This window comes from Haliotis cracherodii, unplaced genomic scaffold (genome assembly GCF_022045235.1).
Source record: "Haliotis cracherodii isolate W230 unplaced genomic scaffold, xgHalCrac1.p SCAF_9, whole genome shotgun sequence".
Lineage (NCBI taxonomy): Eukaryota > Metazoa > Mollusca > Gastropoda > Lepetellida > Haliotidae > Haliotis > Haliotis cracherodii.
The window spans coordinates 41,902,278-41,913,659 of NW_027266343.1; the positions used below are offsets into that span (position 1 = coordinate 41,902,278).

Below are 11,382 nucleotides of genomic sequence, written 5' to 3' on the forward strand. Positions count from 1 at the left end.
GGGTCACAACGCCAGTTGAAGACCGCAACGTCCAGACAATCAACCTGCAGAACAGATTCGTGACGGCGACGGCACAGGGGACAATCTTACGAAGACTCCGAATTGGTGATATCAGAGCCTACCGCTCCTTCCGTGGAATGACCTCTCTTCACCTTCAACGCAGATTACAATGGGCAAGAAGAATTGTACGTCGGTGGTAATGGCGTGATTGGAAAAGGGTGCTGTTCACAGATGAATGTCGCTTTAACTTGTTACGAAATGATGGCCGAGTCCGTGTTTATCGACGTAGGGGAGAGAGACTGGTACTGCATCGAAGATGTGCGTCATGGTATGGGGCGGATTTGCGGTCAGCGGACAACAAGGCTTTGAATGACTGGCCAAAGATATAGAGATAAAATGTTGCGACCTGTTGTTGTGCCATTCTTACGTGGACACCCGAGGGGTACCCCTTTGCATGAGACCAATACTCGACCTTATACCGCCAGACTTGTTCAGCAAATATCATCACATAGTTAACACCTATCTTTTTATTCCTCTTAGGGAACTACTATTGTGTTTGTTTGTTAGTTGTTTAACGCCGCACTCAGCAAAATTCCAGCTATATGAGGGCGTACTGTAAATAATCGAGCCTGGACCAGACATTCCAGTGATTGACATCATGAGTATCGATAAACGCAATTGGGATACGATGACATGCATCAACCAAGTCAGAGAGTCTGACCACCAAATCCCCTTAGTCGCCTCTTACGACAAGCAAAGTTGCCTGTTAGCTTGGGTTGCCGAAGACCTTTTCTAACCCGGATCTTCACGGGTCTATGGAGCTACTGAACAAGGTGACACGTTTCTTTTGCCCGGTAGTTTATGTTTGTGTGCGCATATAAATGGCTTCTCACTGCAAGTATAACCATCTAATTTATTATCGTATATACTTACTGCCTCAAGCTCCAGTGCATGCATGGTCTTTTTATGATGTTTTCTAAATTTTATTCAAGGAATCTATTACACAGTTATTAATCTAACCCTACGGGTTCTACTACACCAAATCAGAACCAGTTTTGACAGTGCGGTTTTCTTAAGTGCAGATCGAGAGATTTCTGCAGGCTGTGATTGGAGGATATTCTGTAAGATTTTTATGTCTTTCAAATGTACATCCATCCAGTTATTAAAACTGACCATGTTTTTCTATATTTAGTACTGTCTTCTTCAACATGCTGACTTATGCTGAATGTGACCACAGCTATTTTCAAGTAGGTGACATTTGGTGCGAAACTGGGGGTGGTGTGTTTAGCTTCCTGTACTCGGAAAAGGAGCTGGCTAAGCTAGTCATTTTTTATTTTTTTATTGCTGCTCTAAGCCAAACTATGCACACACGTACAGGTGCTTAATATAACGTTACTATAGAAGTCTATGGGAAAACATTTGGTTGTATGTAACATGTAATAAGCATCAACATAACACATCCAGTTCAACCTCAACTATCGCTATCAACTATAAAATTGACAGTTATTGAACAATGTTAAACCGTCTCCTTATTTGCATAAAATCATGTCATGTTTTCAAAAGGATCATCTCTAGATACTAATACCTTCTTGGGAATACACCACAACTAACGTCGTGACGAGTATCACTAGTCCAAGCAGACTTTGGCACCACATTATGACGATCTTCCTCCCTCAAGATGTTCTGTGCATCTCAGTATGTCAGCAGCTTTGTTCAGACTGCATCACTGAAATGTGAAAGTTTGCACATTGTAACCAGGCATGTGCACTTGGTTGCATCGTCGTTCTGTCAACACTGTCTCTTAAACCTACCTTATTTCTGTCAACTTTGAAATCCTAATGAGGTTATTGTCACACAGAAAGCATGTCCCACTGCATTACAAATGAGTATACACGACATGATAAACAGTAACGCTGACATTTGGAAATTAACCTGAACAGATGTTGCGATAAGACGTGAAAGCGCTGAAAGTTTAGCAATGGCAGCCGGTTATGAATACAAAGTGTTTATCTGTAATCTCTATCCACAGAAAATGGGAAAATGTACACTTAATCATTATGTAAGATGAAATAGAATTGGAAAGCCATCTATAGCCTAAACACCTACGAAAGAGGGAGAGGGAAGTATATACGAGTGGTGGAAGGGTAGCACAAAGCAATATTCAAGCTATATGACGGCGTGTTACAGAAGATAGTATCTATGAGTGAGAGAGGTATTGTCTGTGAAAGAGTGTGGCTATTATCTAAGAAAGAGAGAGACGGTAGTATCTCCGAATGATGGAGGGGTAAGCATCTAGTCATAGATGGAGGAAGTAATGTGGTGATTGAGTCGTATTATGTTAGTACATACATACATACATACATACATACATACATACATACATACATACATACATACATACATACATACATACATACAGTATATGTACTTTCCTCGAAAAAGAAGAAATATGTGAAAATATGGGATAGTGCATTTTGATGAATGTCCTTATCACGGTTCCATACATAACAGTAACCCACTAGCAACAACGGCATGGTTACATCAGAATTATTTACAGCACTAGGCGGGTCTTATTTACATAGGTCTTATTAAGCAAGCCATGCAGTTGACAAGCCTATAATAAAGTAAAAAACGTAGGATAAGGATGTGGAAGCTATTTACATATATTTTACTGACGTGCAAAATTCCAATGTAATAAAATAACACGCACAGACATCGTTTATCTGCAGAAAAAACCCACTATTAACCAGGTCACAGCACAAAATTACATCGATGAGGTATTGCGTCCAGGTGTGCTTCTCTTCTCAAAACAGAACCCACAGATTTCATTATTACAAACGTTACCGCTTTAATATTTTCTTGTGTTTTTTGTCAAGCCTGATATATATTTTGGTAACTATGTTTTCCTCTGCAACTCATTTAGGTTTAACTCCTTTCATTTACAAAAGCAGAACCTACCTATTTTGGTGATGAAATGCTTTGCTGTTGACACATCGTCTGTGTCAACTGAAGTTGAATGCGTTTCATGCCTTTCTCATAGACATTATCATACAAAGGTTATTATCAAAACAAAATATGATGTCGATATGAGAATATGTGTTCAGTCCCACTTTGACAATGTTCTAAATTATCTCAAAATTCTACCTACTGGTCATAAATTGAGTTTTTCAATATATGACATTGTACTTCCTTATTCAGTGTACGATTTTAACATTTAATTTACCAAATCTTTAAGAAGTGAGTGGGTGACTTTTACATAATATTCCAGCAATATCACGGCGGGGGACACCAGAAATGGGCTTCACACATTGTACCCATGTGAATCGACACCGGGTCGTCGACGCGACGAGGCAACACTTCAACAACTAGGTCATTCCACCGCCTCAAATGTTTGTGGAGAATGGCCAAGTAAACCCATAATCTTGAGAAACAACACAGGCGACGATCCATTGAATCCGAGTTTTGTTTTATGAATGGAGAGTAATGCAGATATTTCCCAAAGTTAATCACTCCCAGGACATGCTGTCTTTTTGTAGTATGGATGGGACGAGACTGCTTACAATTGCTAGGGGCTCTAAACGAATATTTGGTTCATCCATGCCGGTGTGAATAGGAACTGAATATTTGGAGCTCTGCACAGAGATAACTATTTCGTCTGTTTCTTCGTTTTTCTCAACAAAGGACTATCAAATTATATGTACATGGTCTTCAACATAAACAACTCAACTTGAACCATTTCTTCAATATCAATATCCGGACTAAAGCTAACTAACTAACTATTCGTTATAGACATCTTGGTAATGAGGGAACATTTTCTGTTCTATCATAATTTTAATCGTAAATGAATTGATGAAACACATGTAGGATTCCAATGGGACTAGAACCGCTAACGAATGCTAACAAGGTGAAGAATTGACTTGCCTTTGCATGTGTTTGTGCCAACGGTGGGGCAGGTTACGCTCAACTTTCGCGAACACCTGGTATCATTACTATTTGATAGTGATTCATAAACACGTGCTCATGATATGGTCGTAATCGTACAATAGACTGTCTAATCATACCTAATTTTAATCATCTTATTAGCAATTGTAAGATAACGTGAAGTTTAGGTGGGAATGGGGCCATTTTTAGTATTCTGGAATGTGTTGTCCTTGATATGTAGATGTTTATTATACATTTGTGTTATATGTCAGTTCGACATGGAGATATTGTTACGTGAGGCGTGTCTGTACTCATTGCTGTCATTTTTAATTCAAAATGATATTACCTTTCTTAAAGTTCTCGATCTGTTGATTATACCCGATCCAGTCTCTCCAGAGTTCAGCGGTAGTGTTATATAGAAACGCTTGTTGCACCGGGAACTGGTCAGCTGGAAACCAGTCATGGTTTCCCATTATGCCATAAACTGGGACGCCTGGAAACTCTGCCTTTAAGGCGTCTGTTATCTTCTCAGTGATCTCCAAGTTTAGACTTTGGTTGAGGAACTCGTTTTCTATGTAAGGCACGTTATCTCTGGTGTAGCGAAGAAGTATATAAAAAGTACATTCATAATTGTGTGGAAATAGATATGGAAAGTAGCTGAAATAGTCTAAGTGTAACTACGAAGGATGTGTAGTAAACCCTGAACAGTTTGCATATATTATGTACAATACTTTAATGCTTACAGGCTGCATTTTTACCAAATACACAATCAGGTAGCATATGTCTAGGTATTCATTCTCTGTTGATGAAAATAAGACACAATTGGCTACAACGTTGTTACACGTATCTCCGACTGAAAGCGACCCAACGATCAGCTGCAATCAGTTGTCAAATTCCCAGTGTGGACACTGTGTTCAGCAGGGCGAAGGCAAGTCGATAGCCCCCCCTGGGAGGTTACCGCGCCAACAGCCATCTATGCCTGTCCCACTCCGCACAGTGTTTACACGTCCGTGTGTTGGATCTTGGAAGGGCGACTGTGGCTCGGATGAAAGCGGAGGACGGTGCAATCCGACCCGCGGAGAACCGTCAGGCTGTCGGTGTAAATAACATTGTCATGTTGTAAAAAGCACCTGTCCTTTAATTACAAATAACAAAGGGACAAAGGATAACAACTAATATTGTATTTGGTAAATAATAACTCATGATTGCTAGATTGCATGATTTCATTTGTCACTCAGTAAATAAAATTGATGTAACTGGATATCGTAGACTTGCTATATGATACTTATGGTTTTGGTTATTTTGTGATGTATATATATTGAGGCATATCGTGTAGTTGCCATTTACTCCAGAGACCCAAGAGGTAAGGCATTTTGAACAATGTAGACTCTATAACTATGTCTTCTGTTCGATTTTCTTTGCATATAAAGCTAGTGTTGGTTTCTAAATACTATTTATTGATATCAACAATTCGAGTATATTTTATATCTTAACATAAAATTCCTGATATAAAAAAAAGCAAGTAGTTTTTCAAATCGCTTACTCGATGTGTACAAATCAAAATAATTTATTGATGTCATTAACTCGATATTTAGAATGAGAAATTTGTATGTTGACTTACAATATATCAATGTTTTGACCGGGTATGGTTTAACATATAATGGGTAGGTTTCTCGGCAGGATAAGGCCAACGGATAAAAACGATATCCGTTGGGGTCATATGCGGAGAGATATGCAAATATCAATGTTCAAGTAGTGACTACTTTCTGTCTTACAAACAAATATGGCGTCGCCATTATCATTCGGCGATCCAGTCAGAATTAACCATCGGGAATCTGGAGAAAATACTGGCATAATTGATATCATTATCAAAAGAATAGTCTAATATACTGAAAATCAGTGTTTAACTGTGACGTAGCTAAGGCATTTTACAAGTTTGGGCAACGTTGGAGATGTAAATTGCGAAACAATTTCGCGACGACTCTAGCTAAGTGGGATTAGTTGCAGTATCTATGCCTGGAACCTTTTTCCCAATTTAAAACCGTTAGACTTGGCCGAACTGTGTCCGAATTGTTACCTTGTTTCGTTTTGTCTCTGTGTGGACATCTGACGGCACCCCGTAACCTTATATAATAAAAGGCAGACTCTAAAAAACGTGACGTCTCTTAGACTTGGGTAAGAGTAGTTTCCCTTTAATAAAGGGCAGTTACTCTAGTGGTAAGACGTATGGATTGCAGCGAAAGGCAAGTAAAACAATTTGGGTGGGCAATTGTTGTTTTGCCTATATGTAGTTATAAGCCACAGTTAGTATAAGAATCAGGTTTCAGTGGGAACTATACTGATTGTCCAGCAAGTTTCTGAATAAGTTTAACTGAAAGAATATTGTTGCATTGACTTGACTTATTCTTTCAGTTAAACGAACCAACAATAATGATAAATTGGTTGTACAGTGTGCATTACGCCACAGATTACGTTACCTTGAAAATGTGCATAATGATACATAACCTATGAAATTTGAAGTTTGCGTGTGCATTCTATACAAACTAGGTATATACATGTACGAGTACATTTTGATGAAAACAGACAACTTGCTAAATGTTAGGTGCAATTTACTTACACTGTATTATTAAAAATACATGTCAAGTATGTAATGGCACCTGAAATCCATATTTGTGTTGTGTTGACTTATCACTACGGTTTTAACTTCAACAATTGTAAGTAAAATGAATGTATAATTTTGTTGTGCTTCTTACATGTCAGTGGTATTGAATTGTCTTATTCTTTCAGTTTGAAGTAGCTTAAAGGAACCAACAATGGCAGATGAAGCAATGGCCTTATGTGACGACTACGCTAAGGATTTTGACGCAGAGTATTACATACAACTATTCGAAGACCCAGAGCCGAACCCTATCCTTGCGAACCTAATGTCATTCATATTGACCAATTATCACAAAGCGTTTAACTCAGGTAAAAATGCTTGTTTGTGTTGATGTACTCATTTTGTGCTTGTCAGATTGCTTACAATAAAGCAGTGTTCTTTTGTACTTGTAAAGAAATGTGTCTTGCACCAGGGCGATCTTTCCTTTGTGATATAGCTGTGTTTCCGTAACAAAATAAAAGCAGCAAAATCCTTTCCATTGCGGCAAGAAATCGCCAACTGTACTATCCCAACTGTATCATGAGCATGTATTTATGAAACACTATCAAGTAGTGACTGGGTGTTTGCGAAAGGGTGAGGAGAAACCTACGACGACGGCTTCGAATCCCGGTTTGCTTTGATTATGTTCATAGGCTTGCTAGCACCATACCCGTGCTCATGGGTTTCATCAACGTGGAAAACATCTGAAACCTGCGTTTTGTATTGCTTTCCTCCCTAATGAAGTTGACACGCCGTGATAGAACTGAAATACTGAAACTCACGGCCTTCATTTACAAAGTCAGTTATAACACTATCGGTGTCCATCAATTACAATATTTGCAAGACAATGATAACAAAAACACTTCGAGGCATTCGAGAAGCCTACGATTGTGGCTTGGAATCTGGGTTCGCCCTGATAAATTAAATGCTTGGAAACGGGCAGGGAACAGAAGTAGCGTAAATCCCCACGTTCCCTTGTATGGTTTCCTACCTTGGTGCTGGCGATCAATAGCCCGTGTTGTTGAAAGGTAGTTCATTCTTTTACTTGCTCTCAAACAAGTTTTATCTAAATATGTGATGGGTCTAGTTATTGTAATGTCCATCAGCGTCACAATATGGCTGAAATATTGCCATGATGACGTTAAATATTATCTCCCTCACTTACTCGATCTGATTAGGTTGATGGGTTTGCTAACGCCATAACTGTACATCCTAGTAATCCGTGAATAACAACATTGTGTAGTTCAATATGCGTTAAAAATAGCTTATGGTTGTGGTAGTAAATTGGAGGGGAGAACTACCTATTCTCATGCTTTGTTGCAGGTACTGTCAAAGGGAAGACGCTCCTCGATATTGGGACCGGTCCAACAATATACAGTGTCATCAGCGCAGCACAACATTGTGACAACATCTTCTTGTCAGACTTCTGCCAGAGTAACAATGACATCTTAAAGCAATGGCGCGATGGATCTTTGGAATTCAGTTTTGATAAAATATTTGAAATGGTATTCAAAATAGAAGGGAAAAGGCAAGTTAGGATTTCTTAATATCGACTCTTCTTTCGGATTCATTGCTGTTACACGATTCACTCAATTTCAAAATCATATATTACATCAAATGTATATGTATTAAATAAGCAATATTTTGACAACTAAAAGTCAGTGCATCCGTAGATTTAATAGGTATGCAAAAAATTTGCAAATCAGAAGATTAAACGTAAATAGTCATTATCAGTAACTGAAAATATTATCACAGGGTAATGCAAGTTCAGTGGTTCTCAAGGTACATGGGCCTATATCGTAGTGATTGTAGATTGATTTAGAATTAAGCACCCACGTCTTTAATTTCGTTTACCGAATCATTGGTACGGAAGGTTCCTCTGTATACATGCAACAGTAATCGTTAGGAAAGCGAGGTCTGCAGACTTCTTGGGTTCAGCCTAGCGGAGTGGCGCTGTGATTTATAATCGATTTCTAGGATGTTTGTTGTTTGATCAGGGTTACAGCATCCAATGATTTAGCAAAGCTTTCAAAATGTTTATTGGAACATTTTTCTAAACTTGAAGCATCAATCATTATGTCATTGCAATTCCCTTTTTTTAACTTGTGCCAATTTTTTTCGCGTGTTTGTTCTGGTAAACTCTCGGCTTGCCTTTGCATGTATTTGTGACAGATGCCAATGGAAGAGCACAATACGCACACCTTTTTGTCAAATTATATGTGACAATTTCTTTGTTTACAGCAAAACTGATGTCCCTGAGAGAGCGGCAAGTATTAGAGACAAGATTTGTGGGATTCTACACTGCGACATCAGGGACGAAAACCCTTTTTCACCAAACTTCCTTCCGCAGGTCGACATCATCACGTCATCCTTCTGTCTGGAAGCAGTTGCCACAGACTTGGCCTCCTATGAACGGTATGCCAGGAATATGGTCGGAATGTTAAAACCCGGTGGCCACGTGGTCATCTGTGGATGTTTGGGAGGAACTTTCTACACAGTGGGAGAAAAGAAGTTCGGCACTTTGGGGATGTCGAGAGATGAATTGAAGTCTACATGGAAGAAGGTTGGAATTCAGATCGTTTCCTGGGACGAGGGTTTCCGACTCAAGGAAGACTATTCAGATGTGGAGGGCAGCTATAGCATGATTGGAAAAAAGGTCCCAGTTGGTTTGTGAAAACTTTTGAATGTACAATAGGATCAGGTAGATTATTGACTGTTTTGCCAACAATTCTTTTCGATATTGAATCAAGGCTGAAATGTGTTAATCAGTATACAGACACATAAAAATCGTTTACCTAAGGACGTTGTATGACAGGGTTTCTTTTTAGCCAAATGCAAAGATAATTTGTAAGGATTGTTTTAATAATAATCGGATATATCGGAACAGATTTGAAGACTTTCGGAGAAAATCCAACGATAAGCATCCAACTATTTTTACTTATAACATCAATGAATTCATCTCGAACCAAGGAGTTCATCATAGTCCAATATTCAAATTCAGCCCTTTTGACATATCATTCAATGTTGCTATCCATACATTGAAAAAACTGAACAAATTCACATTAATGTCAACACATCAAAACTTTTCTTCTTCAAAACTTTTTCTAAAGGTTTACCTTAATTGTTTCTTTGCAGGAATGTAAAAAGTAGGCCTGGTCATACATCGTCCATAGTTAACCTTATATCTGCCAGGGTACTCTGTCATATGACGCTTTGCAAGTTTGTTCATTGACTTTTTCCTGTTACAAAGCTGTCAGTAAGTACTAAGATCTGGTTTCTGCTCCCCTGTCTTGCCCTGTCCGCTAGGACTCATCAACTGCCGTGTGTCGATTATCCGGCCAACACCAACTGAGCGTGACAAGCGACTGTACGGGCAGTGAAAATAAACATTGATGCAATATCTATACGTATTTCTGAACACTGATTGGTTACCTCTGTGACTGCATATTAGAAACTGGTAATTTAACCTATTTCATGTGATTCATCTGGTAACTTCCGATGCGAATCCAAATCAAATTCCATTTTTTCAGCAAACCCCGCTCTCCTAAGAATATTTTATAGATATTAATCCTTCCCACAGTTCTAAAGTCAACCCATATATCACCCGTCATATCGAACTTGTGTCAACAACATATATTTAACTGCAAGCAGCAAGCTGCCATAAATCACTGGAACAAACATTTAGCAAGTCTAGGTTTCTTTAGTTAAGCCTGTTATACAGATACTGAAATAAAACCATCTAAAATATCCCATGCGATGTTTGCAAGTACAGATTGCTTAAGTTTGCTGTTCCGCTCTTGCAGTGCCAGGGTGTGACCGATGGCACTGTGAACATCGGAATACCCGGTGTACCTACAAATAATACTGTTTTATTTTACTTCGTGTACATTGGATGCCTTAATTGAAGAGTTTGATTATTAAGTGCTGTTTGTCGCTGTGTCAACAATATTCAAACGAAGTCATGGTGGAATGTAAGTACCGAAGCATTGTCCAAGAGAAGTAGTGGTTGATATTATACGAAACGTCCCACGACGTCTGGGTACATCCAACCCTTGGGTTTCTTAGTCTCATCCGGATTTCCATCAGGGCTGCTTGAAATAAACCCAAACATACGTGTACTGACATCCTTGATGCCACATGAATGCTTGATATTGATCAATTCAATGAACGCTACACCCCATGTAAAGAAGAAGTGAAAGGACAATAATTGGAACCTCTGCATTTAAGCAGAGATCAGCGTTTGTGCCACTGTTTCGACTCTTATTGAGGATAGCACCAATATATCGACTTCGAACGTTGAACTCTCACCGACTACAAGACTACCCATATTGTTAATGGAACTTATGGAACTGTGTAATTTTTTAGGATATACATTTGTGGGAAGTATGTGACTTAACATAATTACGCCAATCAAAATAGGAAAAAAGAAGTGGTATATAGGTATGCAGCTAGCAGTATGATAAATATAACACACAGGGCGCAGCATACGTAAACAATTCTTACTTCTACTTTCGATTTACGGTAAACAAACAAAATGCATCAATAATAAATATACAGTTTCGGCATTAGGATGACATTGTTTTCTGCAACAAATTTAGTTCAGCCGCTGATTTGAACAGCACATCAGGCACATTATGGCATGTGAGGCTGATGTTAGAGTAAAGCCCAGTTTACACCGATCCAAGACGTTAACACAGTTTTCGCACCTACGAACACGTGTATGGTCATCATGAACAATGAGCATTTAAGATGCAACGAATCCTGTATCGTCTAAGGATTGCAACCCGCCATCTACGATACTAGGCCATCCGTTCAGCAATCAC

At 38.9% G+C, this 11,382-nt stretch overlaps 1 protein-coding gene across 1 annotated transcript; it reads left to right on the plus strand.

Moving 5' to 3' along the window:
- The first annotated feature begins 6,712 nt into the window (after nucleotides 1-6,712).
- LOC139452981 (nicotinamide N-methyltransferase-like) lies at nucleotides 6,713-9,874 on the plus strand. The gene is made up of 3 exons (XM_071234607.1): nucleotides 6,713-6,888; nucleotides 7,883-8,087; nucleotides 8,801-9,874. The coding sequence occupies exons 1-3, from the start codon at nucleotides 6,735-6,737 to the stop codon at nucleotides 9,231-9,233; spliced, it is 792 nt and encodes a 263-aa protein (XP_071090708.1). The 5' UTR covers nucleotides 6,713-6,734; the 3' UTR covers nucleotides 9,234-9,874.
- The last annotated feature ends 1,508 nt before the right edge of the window (nucleotides 9,875-11,382 follow it).

Bases quoted from the DNA above. Each gene is read 5' to 3' on its own strand.
- LOC139452981 (XM_071234607.1), top strand. From the start codon at position 6,735: ATGGCAGATGAAGCAATGGCCTTATGTGACGACTACGCTAAGGATTTT. The intron at 6,889-7,882 runs GTAAAAATGCTT...GCTTTGTTGCAG, and splicing joins TCACAAAGCGTTTAACTCAG to GTACTGTCAAAGGGAAGACG. The intron at 8,088-8,800 runs GCAAGTTAGGAT...CTTTGTTTACAG, and splicing joins TTCAAAATAGAAGGGAAAAG to CAAAACTGATGTCCCTGAGA.